This window comes from Sapajus apella, unplaced genomic scaffold (genome assembly GCF_009761245.1).
Source record: "Sapajus apella isolate SASKATOON/1434 unplaced genomic scaffold, GSC_monkey_1.0 scaffold149, whole genome shotgun sequence".
NCBI classification, from domain to species: Eukaryota; Metazoa; Chordata; class Mammalia; order Primates; family Cebidae; genus Sapajus; species Sapajus apella.
Genome location: NW_022437089.1, coordinates 1,156,885 through 1,173,591, shown reverse-complemented (window position 1 = coordinate 1,173,591; position 16,707 = coordinate 1,156,885). Strand labels below are relative to the sequence as shown.

The 16,707-nt window shown below is 55.8% G+C and overlaps 2 protein-coding genes across 7 annotated transcripts in view; one reads left to right on the top strand and one right to left on the bottom strand.

The window, feature by feature from the left end:
* IKBKG (inhibitor of nuclear factor kappa B kinase regulatory subunit gamma) overlaps positions 1–6,765 on the bottom strand; it is a 21,321-nt gene extending 14,556 nt beyond the window's left edge. Inside the window, 1 exon segment of the mRNA XM_032265321.1 lies at positions 5,705–6,765. Coding sequence (XP_032121212.1) covers positions 5,705–5,908 — 204 coding nt within the window. The 5' untranslated portion in view covers positions 5,909–6,765.
* Positions 770–16,707, top strand: G6PD (glucose-6-phosphate dehydrogenase). 6 transcript variants are annotated; one of them, XM_032265317.1, is made up of 13 exons: positions 770–1,068; positions 2,376–2,503; positions 11,990–12,027; positions 12,138–12,246; positions 12,732–12,949; positions 13,604–13,765; positions 13,942–14,067; positions 14,402–14,495; positions 14,958–15,144; positions 15,376–15,611; positions 15,708–15,784; positions 15,884–15,976; positions 16,075–16,298. In XM_032265317.1, the coding sequence occupies exons 2-13, from the start codon at positions 2,384–2,386 to the stop codon at positions 16,163–16,165; spliced, it is 1,551 nt and encodes a 516-aa protein (XP_032121208.1). In that variant the 5' UTR covers positions 770–1,068; positions 2,376–2,383; the 3' UTR covers positions 16,166–16,298. The 6 variants fall into 6 exon arrangements, with proteins under 6 accessions (XP_032121208.1, XP_032121210.1, XP_032121205.1 ...); XM_032265319.1 differs by having other exon boundaries at positions 921–1,068; positions 13,607–13,765; XM_032265314.1 differs by lacking the exon at positions 770–1,068 and adding an exon at positions 1,115–1,512.

Genomic DNA, 16,707 nt, shown 5'->3' with positions numbered 1-16,707 from the left:
AAAAAATTTGCTAATTTTTCTACTTTTGTACATTTTTGAAAATTTCAATAATAAAATGCTCAAAGCACTGTCTCTGAGCTGGACTGTTGCATTAACAGGTCACCCTTCGTTTACTCTTGCCCCCTATGGTCTGTTCTCCCCACCACTGCTAGAACAATCAGTCTAAAAGGTAATTCTGATCACATTCCTCCTCTACTGAGAACCCTACCATGGTTCCCCGTTGCCCTCTGCATAAAAGCCAACATCCCCACAACAGCCTACAAGACCCTGTACCATCGGGTTCCTTATCCCCTCCTCTCCAACCGTGCTCCCCTCCCTCACTCTGCTCCAGCTATAATGACCTCCGTGCTGTTCCTCTAATGTGCCAGGACACCCCATTCATTCTCAGATCACAGAAACAGTATGAGGACGGGCAGATGTTGTTTTGCAAAATGAGCAAACAGGCACATGAGATAAGACATCTAGCTGCCAAACTATATTTGACTGAGCGCAGTCAAGTTTGGTGAACAGAAAATATCTCTGAACCAGAGGAGTCCCCGCACTAAGAGTATGGTCAGACCCTGCAGTGGAGGAGGGGGGAGGAGCAGAAACAGTCCAGCTCGCCGCCCAAGTAACCCAGGTCCTGAATCGGCCCGCCTCGGCCAGTGCTCCAGAAGCGCGCGCCAAGAACTGGCTGGGGCCCAAGAAGGGAAGGGAGCCAGAACGTCCGGGAGAGTCTCGGAGGCTGCGGAACGCCCTCTGATGGAACCCTGTCGTTGGGGAAAAGGACACACACACCTGTCAGCAGAATCCGTCAGACGTGAGAAGGGTGGGAGCGGCAGACTGTGAGCGCTGGTAGGGCCCCGGCGCTCCGAGAAAGTCTCAGTTCCGCGGTCGCCCTTCCCTTCTCCGCTGTCGAAATCACTGCTTCCGGCTTCCGGTGTCATAGCTGTGGGATCCGGAAGTACAAGCACAAGCTCCGCCCAAGAACACGAGAAGCCGGCGAGAGGTGTGAGGCCGCGGTAGGGCCGTATCCCGCTCCGGAGAGAAGTTTGAGTCCGCCAGGCTCTGCCAGCCCGCGAAAGCTCGGTAATGATACGCACGACCGCCACTTTGCGGGGCGTCACAGCCTACAGGCCCCCTTGTCTCTCGGACAGCGGCGCCTAGCCTCAGGACGCTCGGCCACCCCGCCCTCACCGGGGGAGGAGTCAACAAGACTGCCCAATAGGGCCGGCTTGACCCACGAACAAGCGAGGGTTCCCGGGGGAGCGGCCCTGCAGAAGGCCCCTCCCAGGAGCCGAGGGACAGCCCAGAGGAGGCGTGGCCACGCTGCCGGCGGAAGTGGAGACCTCCGCGAGCCCGCGGGGCCGCCGGGCATGCCGGAAAAACGGACAATGGGGATGGGGCCGGGCCGGCGATGGGGACGCAGTAGCATTGCGCGGAGCTGCACCCGCGCCCGCCTAGACAACGGGGATGGGGGGGGGCCTCGGCAGCAGGGACCGCAGGCCGCCAGCAGGCCGGCCTCCAGCGCAGGTGCCCGAGGGGCGGGGCTGGCCTGGGATGCGCGCGCACCTGCCCTCGCCCCGCCCGCACGAGGGGTGGCAGCCGAGGCCCCGCCCCGCGCGCCTGGCCTGAGGCGGGTCGGCTCAGCCTAGGCGCCCGCCCTCGCCCCACTGATTAATTGGGCCGGCGGGGCTCAGCCCCCGGAAACGGCCGTGTACTTCGGGGCTGCGAGCGCGGAGGGCGGCGGCGACTAAACTCAGGTAACTGGGCTGACGGGCGAGCGCCGCGCTGGCTAAGGGGCGTACTGCTCTGCGCTGCGCTGCGCAGCGATAAAATGCGCGATGTTTGCCGTGCTTGAGAACCGAGCAGAATCGAGAGGATCTTAACCGATCCCTTTATACCCCGTACCTCCTCTCTTGGGCCCCTGAGGATCCTGAGACTCCGAAAGGGAAGGGGACTTGCCGGCCGGGGTCACCCAGCTTGGCAAGGGGAGGGCAGGAGCTGAACTCCAGCATCTGCACCATCTAACACGCTCCAGGTCATTGTGGCGTTCCCGCTACAGTCGAGAGTGAGATGGTCCTGGGCATGTAGTTCCATGTCCCACAAGGATTTTACTCGGTTGCCCAGAATTGATGCTCTAGCTGGAATCCACCAATGCTTTGGGTAATTTTGGAAAATACACGCTGAATGAAGGTTGCCTGGGAGAGTGTGGCTGGAGCCCAGAACCAGCAGTTTCTAACCCATCACCCACTCCCCAACGCCCAGCCGTTCACAAGGAGTAGTTTTGGTAATCAGGCTTCACCCCGGTGAGACGCCAGAGGAACTCTCAAGAAAGGGGCTAACTTCTCAGTGCTCTTGTGTTTTGCCTTGTTAACGAGCCTTTCTTCCACCAGACAGCGTTATGGCAGAGCAGGTGGCACTTAGCCGGACCCAGGTGTGCGGGATCCTGCGGGAAGAGCTGTTCCAGGGCGATGCCTTCCATCAGTCGGATACACACATATTCATCATCATGGGTGCATCGGTGAGTCTCTCCCAGGACCCAATCCTAAAAGCCAGGAAGTGCCTGCTCCATGCCTCAGCTTTTCTCACTAATTGTTGTAGGGCCGCATAGGCTCTGCTAGATTGAGCTCCACCTCCTGCTCCTGCTAGCGCCAGGATCATCCGGCACTACCTGATGTGCATGCACTTGCAAGACATTTCTTTTTTTTCTGGAGATGGAGTTTCACTGTGTCTCCCAGGCTGAAGTGCAATGGCGTGATTTTGGCTCACTGCAACCTCTGCCTCCTGGGTTTAAGCGGTTTTCCTGCCTCAGCCCCCCTCCAAGTGGCTGAGATTACAGGCATGCACCACCACATCCGCCTAATTTTTGTATTATTAGGAGAGACGGGTTTCACCGTGTTGGCCAGGCTGGTCTCAAACTCCTGATCTCAGGTGAAGTGCTGGGATTACAGGCCTGAGCCACTGCACCCCGCCGCAAGACATTTCTGAAACCTGTGCCTAGCCACTGAATGTAGTCCTTAGTCCTGGAGTTGCAAGGTCTCTAGGGACTGTCTAGTTGGACTTCTTGGGGAAAACAGGGACTGCTGTTCATTCTGTGGTTTTTCCAAACCTGTTCATGCCTTAGCAAATGAGTTCCAAAGGCAGGATCTGAGGCTCAATCTCTGCCTCTTCGCTCTCTAAGACTTCAAGTTCCCTGGAGACAAACACTCAGCCTTTCTTTGAACACTGGCTCTTTGCCTCAATTTGCAAAGCCTACCAAGGAGCTCTGCTTCACCCCACCTGGCCCCAATTGTCCAGCTTGTGGAACTGCCATTTTGTACTCATAGGAAAGACCAAACGATAGTATAGCATGAGGATTTACATGGGAGGGGAGGCAGGAGAGGAAGGGGCGGTTCTAACAGAGCCATCGCCCAGACTGGAGCACCCTCCCCTGTGTCCCATGGGGCAGTGAGACTGTGCAGGGGCTGATGGAACAAGAGCTTCATCTCAAATTACACATGGTCTCAGTTTTCACTTTTAATCCTGGATGCACTCAATCTGCTCACTACCATATGACCATCTTTGCCATTAATTTACCTTGTAACCAGGCCGGGCATGATGGCTCACGCCTGTAATCCCAGCACTTTGGGAGGATCACTCGAGGTCAAGAGTTCAAGACCAGCCTGGTCAACACAGTGAAAACCCATCTCTACTAAAAATACAAAAAAATAGCTGGGCATGGTGGCAGGCACCTATAATCCCTGCTACTCAGGAGGCTGAGGCAGAGGTTTCGCCATGAGCCAAGATCTCACCATTCCACTCCAGTCTGGGTGACAAGCACAAAACTCCGGCTCAAAAAAAAAAAAACCTTATAACCTTAAGCATTAGCTCTTTCAAAATTAATTAGCTCTTCCTCATCATGCGTCCCTGAGCGCTGGATGAGCTTAGTGGTTCTTTGTTCACGTACAACACACTGTCACACTTTGCAAACCTACTCCTTGACACCCTTGTATTTCTGATCACAACTTAGAAAAGGAGAGCCAAAAGGAATGAGGAGGCAGCCGAGGGAGGAGTAAGGAAGGGCCACCCCAAGCACTGTCCTCTGACTCCACATATGCCTGAGACCCAGGAGAGGTACCCAGGTGGAGCCCACAGTGGATTGGGCTTGCCCTCAGCCCCAGCCTAGTCCCCTCAGAATAGCCATACCTAGCCAGGCCCCGTGACTCACCCCTGTAGTTCCAACACTTTGGGAGACCGAGGTGGGCAGATCACCTGAGGTCAGGAGTTTGAGACTAACCTGATCAGCATGGCAAAACCCCATCTCTACTAAAAATAGAAAAATTAGCCGGGCATGGTGGCGCCTGCCTGTAATCCCAGCTACTCAGGAAGCTGAGGCAGGAGAATTGCTTGAACATGGGAGGCAGAGGTTGCAGTGAGCCAAGATCGCACCACTGTCCTCCAGCCTGTGCAACAGAGTGAACAAGACTCCATGTCAAAAAAAATTAAAAGAGCCATACCTGCATCAGTCACAAACCTTACCACCTAGGACTCTGACCATTAAGCCCTTCTCTGGAGGAGAAGGTAACTGGGGATGCTTTCTCCTTTCCCCGTCTCCACCCCATGCTGTCACAAGGACACTGCAACACAGCAGCCCAGGCCACAATGATGGCTTATGACTCCAGGCCTTCAGCTCTCATTAGACACCTCACTGAGCATCCAAGCTTACTGTGTGACTTGGAGCAAGTGTTTTCCTTTCTCTGACTGTCAGCATTTCATGTAGCAAATGACAGCTTTTGAAACGAATGCCCAGGGTCCTTAGGCTTTCCCAAGCTGATTGTGTCATTTCCCTGTCTTCACCTGTGGCCAGCTTGGGATTGGGCAACTTTGTTTCGTTGAAATCAGTAGGGTTCCCCTTTGCTCTCCTCTGCTCTGAGAGTGACAACCAGAGGCTTTCAAAGCAGAAATAGAAAGTGCCAGCTCCAGCACTGTGGGCAGAAGACAAGGGGCCCTCTCTCTGAAGGGCCTTGTGGTTGATTTCTTCCTCTTCCTGCTGCGGGTGGGGGTGGTGTGCTCAGGCAGCACCTGGAGCAGCTCCCACTCCCAGGCTCCTTCTGTGCCTGATGCCTCACTCAATGCGGGAGGTACACAGGGTGGCGCTTGGGGGCACACAATCCTAGAATCTGCTGCTCCAGGAAAATAGCCCATTTTCCATTCATTCAGCAGAGAGTGATCGGGCACTTCTGGGCAACAGCAGCCAGTCCCTGCCCTCCTCATGGGACCTATGTGCTGTGGTGGCCAGGGAACCACAGCAAGTAAGCAGACCAGCAAGAGCTCAGGCTGGCATGTGTTTCAGAAGATACATGTGGGCCCTGTGTTCTCAGCCCCCCAGAGCACATAGATCCCACAAGGAGTGCCTAGAGAGCAAGCCTGCCGGGGCACCCACACAAAAGGAAGAGCAAATGCCCAAAGTCCCGAGTTGGGAACTAGCTCAGCGTGACCTAGAAACTGCAAGCAGGCAAGTGGCTGGCAGACCCACAGCCAGGCAAGCGGGACACCCTGGGGCAGGCTGGACCCACGTGGCCTTCCTCTGTCCCTTCCTCCTCCTGGCCAGCTTACCCAACGCTTGCCCACACACCCAGCTTCCTTCCTGGGGGCCCTGATGATGGCTCAGAGTTACCAAGTGGGCCACTTCCCACCTTCTCAGGACTCCCACCCCTACCAGAAAGGGAGCCGATGTACTCACTGCCCTCTTCCAGAATGCTCTGGCCTTGCAGACCAGCGTGTGCCTGGAACAGCATATTTCCCCACCTGATGGGAACTCGATGAGGCTAGAGAGCCTCACAGGGAGTGAGGGGAAGAGACTGGGACCGAGAGTCTACGGGGTCCTCACCTCTCTGGGCCTCAGTTTCCCCACCTGGATCACAAGGGCCATGGGCTTGCTGGGCATTCAGGACACATCCTGATGATGGGCCCGTGCAAGGGATGACCCAGTGGCCCCTACCCCTCCCTTTCCTCAGAACATTTCTGGGCTGACTTCTCTGTTGGTCTGACAAGATTCTTGCTGTGTCATGATGATGTTGGCACTCTCCCAAAGCCCCGGTGACTCATGAGCCCCTGGGTTTAGGAGGGAGGCCCTTTTGTTGGTTTTTCAGCTGAGCTAACTCAGCAGCCCCCAGGTTCTCTGGCCCCATTGGCCAGGAACCAACTGGGCCCCTGCCAAGGCCCAGGGCTCCACCCAGGGAGTCTGGGCAGGTCCTTGACCCTAGCAACCCTTGGGGATGGGATGGCCCACCCCTGCTGGCCCTCCAGCAGGCATCGCCCTCTACCGTGAAACCCTCATACCAAGACAAGAGCTGTAGCGATTTGGGTTTATAAAACAGGTCATGGCCTAGGTCCCTTTGCCCTGGCCTAGCCAGACATTGGTGGCTGGAGATCTTAATCGTGTCCTGCTTCTACTAAGACACCCTGTGTCCTTGAGAAGGCCCCTCCCCTGCTGTGGTCCTCAGGAAAGAGGAGGGCATAAGGAAAATGAGAAGCTCCCAATTGCTTCTCACTAAGGACCCCTTGAATTGCCCTCACCCACACGGCAGGAGTAGACTCTTGACTAAGCTGTCAGGTTTTCCCATCTCTTCCTGTGCTTGTCCCTCCAGAAAGTCCCACTAGAGTGCTGCAGCCAGCTGGGAGGGCAGGGCTAGCCCTGAGCCCTGAGGAGAGCAGCTCAGTCTGGCTCTGCTCGGCTCAGCTCAGCTTAGTTCTCCGTCACCATGGGAGGGAGCTGCCTGGCCTTCCCCCACCCACGCCATCCTCCGTCTTACCTCACCTCACCTCTCAGGTGACTCGGAGCCCAACCGACAGTTGGTTGTAGGGGCTGAGCTGGAACAAGGCGAACAGGTTCAATCTCCAGTTAATCCCAAAGGAAGCAGCAGGAACAAACAGCCTGGAGCGTGGGGCCGCTGTGACTCAGCAGACCAGTCTCCTGCCACCAGTGACTTCCTGGAGTCTGTCCCGATGCCTCCTGATCTACCAGAATTTGGTCATGAGCAAACATGACCTGCTTTGAGTGAGGCTTAGAGATATTTGCAGGCTGTGGTTATTACCGTTTCATTCAGGGGCAAGTTAGTTCCCAGCAAGCTGGCCTTTTCTGTGTGCGGGGCCAACCCTGAGTTGATATGACGTGGCCAGTGTTCTGCTCCCCAGTCCCACTGATGGCAGGGTGCTGTGAGGAATGGAGTGGAGGAGCTCCTACCCCAGGGTGAGGGGTCGTCTGAGCTAGACTTGGAAGGATGCAGAAGCAAGAGGTCCTTGTGGCTTCAGGGAGCAGCAAGTCGCACGCTAGGAGAGCTGCATTGGGCATCATGTTGGGTAGCGATGGGTGAGAAGGTCTCATGGGCGGTCCAAGCCCAGCTGGTGGCAGGGCTGGAACTTTATTTCCAAGATGGTCACTTCAGCATCTGGGGGGCAAGGAGACCATTTATAAAGCTTTCATGTGGCAGTTACAAGAGAGCTGTACTCCAGAGTGCTCAAGAGAGAGATGGCAAGTGGCTAGCAGACATGGGCCAGAGTGGAGGGAACCAGCCCCCAGATACCAACACAGGCAACCCTGGTTTGGGAACAGCCCACTGTGGGGATGCTGGGGTCCCAGTGCAGCTGGGAAGAAACTCGGGAGCAGTCTGCCTGCAGCTCCCACCTGAAGCCCCACACCAAACTCACCCAAGTAGGGGCAGAAGCAGAGCACACAAGGCATGCACACCATAGCGATTTCCTACCTGGAAGCCCCCGGTGGCTTCCTAACTGCCTGTCTCTGGGTGGGGGCATGTGTCCTGGTGGCATGGCCTCCGTTCTATAATGGTTCATAGAAACGGACCCATCCATGGTTGCAGTGTCTGATCGCTTTGAAGAGCATGTCTTGTTTTCATCTATGTGTGTGAGATGGAGTCTCACTCTGTCACCCAGGCTGGAGTGCAGTGGCGTGGTCTTGGCTCACCACAACCTCTGCCTCCCGGGTTCAAGTGATTCACCTGCCTCAGCCTCCTGAGTAGCTGGGACTACAGGCACGCACCACCATGCCCAGCTAATTTTTTGTATTTTTAGTAGAGATGGGGTTTCACCACATTGGCCAGGGTTGCCTCGATCTCTTGACCTCGTGATCCGCCTGTCCTGGTCTTCCAAAGTGCTGGGATTACAGGCATGAGCCATAATGCCCAGACTGTCTATTAGTTTTTACCATGTTTTATTGAAATATATGTCATGCCCAGGTGCAGTGGCTCACACCTGTAATCCCAGCCCTTTGGGAGGCCAAGGCAGGCAGATCACCTGAGGTCAGAAGTTTGAGACCAGCCTGGCTAACATGGGGAAACCCATCTCTACTAAAAATACAATAATTACTCAGGCACGGTGGCAGATTCCTGTAGTCCCAGCTACTCAGGAGGCTAAGGCAGGAGAATTGCTTGAACCCAGGAGGTGGAGATTGCAGTGAGCCAAGATTGCGCCAGTGCACTCCAGCCTGGGTGACAGAGCGAGACTCCCTCTCAAAAAAAGAAATCTATGTCATGAAGAACACGGATGGTGCAGGTCTAGCTCAGTGACTCTTCACAAACTCAGCAGAGCCACAGAAGCTGCTCCTAGATCAAGAAACAATATGCTCTGCACCAAGGAAGCCTGCTCATAGTTGCTGGCCCCCAAAGGGTCATTTCTGACCCACTCCCCACCCTCCACTCCATTGTTCATTCTCTCGCTGTCTTTTGTTGGTACGCATAGCAGTGCACAAATCTTAACTGTACAATTGGCTATGCACCCTCATCACAATAAAGGCCATTATCATCTCCCCAGAAAGTTCCTCGGTGCCCATTTCCAGCCAGTCTACCCCCTGCTCCAGGCAACCGCTGGTCTGATTTCTGTCACAGTGGGTTGGTTTTGCCTATTCCAGAACTCCATGAGAGGGAGCTTGTAGAGGATTGCACCTCTGCTACTGAGGTTTCCCAGTGTTGCTGAGTAGTGTCGTCGTTTGAATGCATAGTTTGCAGGTTCGCATGTTAATTCAAGTGTTTGACTTGTTTCCAGTTTGGGGCCATTCATGTCCAAGACTTTGTGTGGACATCCACTTTCATTTCTCTTGGGTACTACCTAGGAGTAGAAAGGCTGGGTCGCATGATAGGCATGTGCTTCTCTTGATCAGAGGCTTCCAGACTGTGTGGGAGCGCCTGGACCATCTCACAGCTCAAACTTACGCCACTTTCATTTTCTTGCCCTACTGCACTTCTCTTGTGCCTGATTGCTTAAAGGAATTATGAACATTTCCACATTTCCCATAAGTATGATATTTGTAGTGTTTGCAAGGATGATGGTTTGGGGTTGGGTTTGGTTTGTTTTGTTTTGTTTTATTTTTGAGACAAAGTCTAGCTTTGTTGCCCAGGCTAGAGTGGCGCAATCTCGGCTCACTGCAGCCTCCACCTCCTGGGTTCAGGCGATTCTCCTGCCTCAGCCTTCTGAGTAGCTGTGATTACAGGCACGTACCACCGCCCCCAGATAATTTTTATATTTTTAGTAGACATGGGGTTTCACCAGGTTGGCCACGCTAGTTTTAAACTCCTGACCTTGAGTGATCTGCCCACCTCGGCCTCCCAAAGTGCTGGCATGACAGGCGTGAGCCACCTCACCCGGCCAGGATGGTGTTTAATAGATGCTCTTTATCAGGTTAAGGAAGTTCCCTTATATTCGTCCTGTAATAAGAGTTTTATCATGAGTAGGTAATTTCTGAAACACTTCATCTATATCTGTTGGATTGAGCAAGATTGCTAGATTTAAAATATCAAAACATAGCAGTACGCAGAGATTTCTTAGGTTTTTTTTCTTTAATCTCTTCATATGGTGAATTTCAGTGATTGATTTTTTCCTGTTATATCAAACCCACTTTTTATTTGCAGAATAAACTCAACTTGCTACCAGTGTGTTACTGTTTTGAACACTGCAGGATTTGGTTTGCGGCTGTTTACTTTCTTTTTTTAAAAGAGACACGGTCTCCCTCTGTCACCCAGGCTGGAGTGCAGTGGTGCAACAGTGACTCACCAACACCTCGATTCCTGGGCTCAGCTCCTGGGAGGATCCTGGATTCCTCCCACCTCAGCCTCCCGAGTACCGGGACCACCAGCACGTACCACACGCCCAGCTTCATTTTTTACTTTTATTTTTGTAGAGTTGGGGTCTCACTATGTTGCCCAGGCTCGTTTCAAACTCCTGGGTTGGGGCTGGGCATGTGGCTCTCGCCTGTTATCCCAACACTTTGGGAGTCTGAGGCGGGCAGGTCACTTGAGCCCAAGAGTTCAAGACCAGCCTGGGCAACATGGGAAAACCCTGTCTCTACAAAAAATTAGCTGGGTGTGGTGTCTTGTACCTGTAATCCCAGATACTCAGAAGGCTGAGGTGGGAGAATTGCTTAAGCCCAGTAGGCAGAGGTTGCAGTGAACTGAGATCATGCCACTGCACTCCAGCCTGGGTGACAGTGAGACCGCATCTCAAAAAAATAAAAACCTCCTGGGTTCAAGCAGTCCTCCCACCTTGGTCTCCCAAACTGCTGGGATGTGTGAACTGTGGCTGGCCTGCTGATGTTTCCTGTGGGATTTCTGCATCTGCATGTGTGTGTGAATGAGGCTGATGGGTTTTCCCATGTGCCTTTCTCATCAGGTTTCGGTACCAAGGCTCTGCAGGTCCTATAAGGTGGCTTGGGAAGTGTTCTCCTTTCTTCATTCTGCAGGAAGAGTTTGGTTCAGGCTGGGATTCTCTTTTCCTTGCATTTTGACTCTCTGTGCCAGGAGGTTCAGGAGGTTGTCTCTGTGGGATCCCTTGCCTTTTCTTTTTATTTCTTTTGCATGGAGTTTTGCTCTGTTACCCAGGCTAGACTGCAGTGCTGCGATCTCGGCTCACTGCAACCTCTGCCTCCCAGATTCAAGCGATCTCTCCTGCCTCAGCCTCCAGAGTACCTGGGATTACAGGCGCCCACCACCTCACCTGGCTGATTTTTGTACTTCAGTAAAGATGGGGTTTCGCCATGGTGACCAGTCTGGTCTTGAACTCCTGACCTTAGGTGATCCGCTTGCCTTGGCCTCCCAAAGTGCTGGGATTACAGGCGTGAGCCACAGCACCCAGCCCCATTGCTCTGTTTGAGTAGGTTAGATTTTTCTATAAATTTGTCCATCTCATCTAGGTTGTCAGGCGTGGAATAAAGTTCATAAAACCCTCTCCTGTGTCCTGTCTGGGACTTTGTCCGATTGTCCCAATTATTTGTGCTCTTTTTAAAAAGCAGCCATGCCAGAGGGTTGTTTTTTTCTATCAGTCTTTTTCAAACACTACCAGCTTCCAGCTCTGTTAATATTTTCTTTGGGTTAGCTTTTCATTTTATTAATTTTACTTGTGATTATTTTCTTCCTTGTAATTCGGCTTACCGTTCTATCCCTTTTCTCGCTTCTTTTTTTTTTTAAGGCAGAGTCTCGCTCTTGTCACCCAGGCTGGAGTTCAGTGGTGCCAGGCATGGCTAATGTTTGTATTTTTAGTAGAGACGCGGTTTCACCATGTTGACCAGGCTGGTCTTGAACTCCTGACCTCAGGTGATACGCCTGCCTCAGCCTCCCAAAGTGCTGGGATTACAGGCGTGAGCCACTGCAGCCCTTTTTCTCACCTCTTAAGCGGAATGCTTATCTCCTTATTTTTGAGCCAGTCTTTTTGCTAACGTAAGCATTTGAGGTCACGTCTCACAAATTTGGCTACGTGGTACTTCCGTCATCCCTCAGTTCTACTGAATCGAATTTTCAGGTTTTCTTCTGGAATGCAGGAGACGCGTTTCTGTGTTCCAGGTCAGGGGGAGGGTGGGCACAGGCTTGAATCTTGGGGCTCCTCTGTGTGTATATCAGGGCAAGACAGATATGCTTGTGGCCGGGTAGTGATCCTGCATAGTGCCCAGATTACCAAGGGTGGCGGATGATGTACGTCATGTCCCCAGCCACGTCTAACCACACACCTGTTCCCTCTGCCACAGGGTGACCTGGCCAAGAAGAAGATCTACCCCACCATCTGGTAAGCATGTCCCCCCGCTGCCCCTGTGACCTCCCACCAGGGACTGGCCTGGCCCGGTCCTGCCCTGCCCTGCCCTGCCCGCCCTGGTTACGGCTGTGCTCTGCCCGCAGGTGGCTGTTCCGGGATGGACTTCTCCCCGAAAACACCTTCATCGTGGGCTATGCCCGCTCCCGCCTCACAGTGGCTGACATCCGCAAGCAGAGTGAGCCCTTCTTCAAGGTGGGTGGCATCAGGGCCTCCCCTCTCCACCAGTGTCGGGTGGCCACCAGGGGACCTCCCCCCATCCCATCCTGGGATGCTCTCCCCCCTCCTGACCCACCTGGCTCTCACACTCCCTTGAGACCCCCATGACCAGCCCTCTGTGACCAAGACTCACGGGTCCCATCCTGCTGTGCTCTGCTGCATTTTCTCATGATTTGGGGAGAGCGCTTTCTCCAGTGTACTCCCAGGTCAAAGTGTCACAAAATCTGGCCTCCGTCTTAAGGCACAAGGTCCCCAGCCTGGGGCAGTGTCTGTGCTGCCTGCCTTAGCTTCCCTCACTCTGGATGTGCAAAGCTGCTGAGATGGAGCTGATCCCAGCGTGGGACTGGGACACTTACTTCTGAGGGTGCCCTTCCTGGGCCTCCAGGGAAGACCCCTGGGGCAGAACAGACATGGACTCTAAGAGAGGGGCCGATGTCTGTCTGTCCGTCTGTATCTCCCAGGCCACCCCAGAGGAGAAGCTCAAGTTAGAAGACTTCTTCGCCCGCAACTCTTATGTGTCCGGCCAGTATGATGATGCAGCCTCCTACCAGCGCCTCAGTAGCCACATGAATGCCCTCCACCAGGGGTCACAGGCCAACCGCCTCTTCTACCTGGCCTTGCCCCCAACTGTCTACGAGGCTGTCACCAAGAACATCCACGAATTCTGCATGAGCCAGACGTAAGGCTTGCCCTTGCCCTCACCCTCCCTTCCCTTCTGGGCTGGGCCAGGCAGTGCTCCCCACCGCTCTAAAGAGCACCCCTGTGCCCGAGATCTGGGCAGTGCATCCATCCCCTGCTGCATCCGTGGCGCTGGGGCCATCCCCACCAAGAACACAAGGTGGCAGCATTGCTCCACAAAACACTCGCTGCCTGCCCCCTCCGCTTTTCCGGCGGCCTGGCCAGGCCACTAGGTGGTAGCCTCGCTCCACAAGTGCAGGATGGCCCGCGCTGGGTGGTTTCCCAACCCAGGCAGAGGCTCTAGTCCTCTGGCTGGCTTTGAATGCAGAATGCCATGGGAATGTTCTGCAGGGGCTCTTTTCCCATTTTCAAACCAATGAGGAAGCTATGCCCCGGACACCTCCCTCTGCTCCCCTACGAGCCACCAGGCCACTCCAATCCACTGGGGGACCCAGCGTGTGGCAGTAGGGGAATGGGCTCCCTGGAGCATGCCAGCAGTGCCACCCTGGCACCCAGGGTGGGAAGGATTCCTGGAGATGTTGAGCCATGGGGTCGTCTGGGAACGCAAGGCAGGGGAGGTGGCCATGGGGCTGAGGAGGTTCTGGCCACTACTCTCCAGGGAGGGTGTTAGGGTGATGCAGCTCGGGGCTCCCAGCAGAGGCTGGAACCGCATCATCGTGGAGAAGCCTTTCGGGAGGGACCTGCAGAGCTCCGACCGCCTGTCCAACCACATCTCCTCCCTGTTCCGCGAGGACCAGATCTATCGCATCGACCACTACCTGGGCAAGGAGATGGTGCAGAACCTCATGGTGCTGAGGTGCGGCCGAGCCCTGGCTGGGGGACCAGGGCGGGGGTGGTGCTCAGGAGCCTCGCTTGGCTGCTGCCTCCCCGAGGACGAATTTCTCCAGAACTCGGGCAAGGGTGATCTCTTCCACGTGGCCCCTGCACCGCAGAGGCCTGAGGGCGGTTCCACCACCTTGCCCCTCCCTGCAGATTTGCCAACAGGATCTTCGGCCCCATCTGGAATCGGGACAACATCGCCTGTGTGATCCTCACCTTCAAGGAGCCGTTCGGCACTGAGGGCCGTGGGGGCTATTTCGATGAATTTGGGATCATCCGGTGAGAGCCCTTCGCTTCCCTGTCTTGGGGGAGCGCCTCCTCACCCTGCAGTTCCAAACCCGAGTGTCTGAGCTGTTAGAGGATGCTGGAAAGGGCGGGACCTCCGCACAGCCAAGCACCCCAGGGTTTCATGATTTACTGACAGTGTCACCATGTCCTACCTTGATTTAAGGGGACCTGGAAGACAAGGGGGACCAGGAAATGAGTCTTGCGGCTTGTCACTAGGAAGCCTTGTTTGGGGCCCCCAGGCCCTGGAACCAGGTCAACAGGGTGGGGAGCTGAGGTGAACCTGGAAGCTGTGCCCAACCAGAGCTCTGGCATCTTCTTTCCCCAGGGACGTGATGCAGAACCACCTCCTGCAGATGCTGTGTCTGGTGGCCATGGAGAAGCCCGCCTCTACCAACTCTGATGACGTCCGTGATGAGAAGGTGGGGGGTGGGACACCCTGGTCCCTGGGACCATGCTCCGTCATGGGCCCATCTGTGATGCACTGAGCAACAGCGCACATGCAGAGCAGGTGTCCTCATCCCCAGAGAAGCCACCATCTTTGAGCACAGCGTGGCCTCCCGGGGGTGACCTGGACTGGGAGTCATGAACCCCAGGTTGTCGTGTCCAAGGTCTGAGAGTCTATATGGGACCAGGTCAGGCCATTGCATCTCTGGGCCTCAGCTTTTCCATCAGAATAGACTTGAGATGGACCAAGGTTGTCCTGGAGGACCCTCAGGGAGGTGCCTGGAGCTGGGCCTCCAGCACAGTGAGCAGAGCTGAGCAGGGCCCTCCTCTTTCCCTGTGGGCTGCCCGTCAATGGCCGCAGTCACCCCCTGAACCGCAGCTCCACACCCATGTGGCCTGTTCTTCCCCCCCCCCCCCCCCCCCCCGCTTTCTCTCAGGTCAAGGTGTTGAAATGTATCTCGGAGGTACAGGCCGGCAATGTGGTCCTGGGCCAGTACGTGGGGAACCCTGATGGAGAGGGCGAGGCCACCAAAGGCTACCTAGACGACCCCACGGTGCCCCGTGGGTCCACCACTGCCACCTTTGCAGCTGTCGTGCTCTATGTGGAGAACGAAAGGTGGGATGGTAGGTGGCACCTTCAAGACCCAGCAAGGTGGAAGCGGGCATGCCCTCGGGAGGCCCTTCTCGCTGGGGACGGACTCGCTGCTGGCCAGGGGAGGCCTGGCCTTGTGGGACATGGCATCCCTGCTACAGTCATCTTTCATGTTTGCATGGCACCGGAGCTCCCATTCACACTCACGCCCTGGTCCCCACCCCGAGAGAGCTGCTGCTGAGGCCGTCCTTTCCCCCACACAGGGGTGCCCTTCATCCTGCGCTGCGGCAAGGCCCTGAACGAGCGCAAGGCCGAGGTGAGGCTGCAGTTCCACGATGTGGCAGGTGACATCTTCCACCAGCAGTGCAAGCGCAACGAGCTGGTGATCCGCGTGCAGCCCAATGAGGCCGTGTACACCAAGATGATGACCAAGAAGCCGGGCATGTTCTTCAACCCCGAGGAGTCGGAGCTGGACCTGACCTACGGCAACAGATACAAGGTGCCCCAGAGGACAGGCCCTGCAGGGGGGGCCTGGGCCTGGGGACTCTGCACAGTGGCCAGTGGTGGCATCAGCGGGACACCTTCTTCCTCACAGAACGTGAAGCTCCCTGATGCCTATGAGCGCCTCATACTGGACGTCTTCTGCGGGAGCCAGATGCACTTTGTGCGCAGGTGAGGCCCAGCTGTCTGCCCCTATATGCCTGTGGGCGACGGGTGGCCTTTTCCCTCCTTCCCTGTGCCAGCCTCCCAAGCCACGCCATGTCCCCTCAGTGATGAGCTCCGGGAGGCCTGGCGGATCTTCACCCCACTGCTGCACCAGATCGAGCTGGAGAAGCCCCAGCCCATCCCCTACCTTTATGGCAGGTGAGAAAAAGGTGGGGGCTGGGGGCCGAGCCCACAGGCAGGGGTGCAGGGCGAGAGCAAAGCTCCCTCACGCCTCTCCTCCACCTGTCACTCTCCAGCCGAGGCCCCACGGAGGCAGACGAGCTGATGAAGAAAGTGGGTTTCCAGTATGAGGGCACCTACAAGTGGGTGAACCCCCACAAACTCTGAGCCCTGGGCGCCCCCTCCACCCCTGCCACGGCCACCCTCCTTCCCGCCGCCCGACCCCAAGTTGGGAGGCCTCTGGGACCACTGGCCTTAGCTGCACATTCCCGGCCCCGGGCTTGGGCCACCCTGGCCTGCCCTCGCTGCTGCCATACCCGAGCCCAGCTACATTCCTCAGCAGCCAAGCACTTGAGACTCGTGCTGTGACCATGCCTGAGCCGGCCTCCTCCCCTCACTCCAGCCCGGCGGAAGGAAGGAAGGAAGGAGGAGGGCCTTCTCGGCCACTGAGGCTCACTCCTGAGTGGGGTCTGGAGGGGGAGGAAAGGGGCAAGTGCCCACGCAAGAGAACCTGCCTGTGGCCTTGCCCACCAGCCTCAGTGCCACTTGACATTCCTCATCACCAGCAACATCTCAAGCCCCCTGTATGTCCCCTGTCCCACCAACTGCACTCCGTGGCCACCGTGTACCACCTGTAGGCGGCCTCCCTGCTACAAGAAAAGCAGAAGTAGCAGCTGGGACCCCCCTGCCATTAAATCCGCAAACAGCCC

What these genes read in the sequence shown, in the direction of transcription:
- G6PD (XM_032265314.1), top strand. Translation starts at nt 1,356, where the DNA reads ATGCCGGAAAAACGGACAATGGGGATGGGGCCGGGCCGGCGATGGGGA. An exon ending in AAGATCTACCCCACCATCTG is followed by an intron (nt 12,028 to 12,137) that starts GTAAGCATGTCC and finishes CTCTGCCCGCAG; the next exon opens with GTGGCTGTTCCGGGATGGAC. An exon ending in CCTACGGCAACAGATACAAG is followed by an intron (nt 15,612 to 15,707) that starts GTGCCCCAGAGG and finishes TCTTCCTCACAG; the next exon opens with AACGTGAAGCTCCCTGATGC.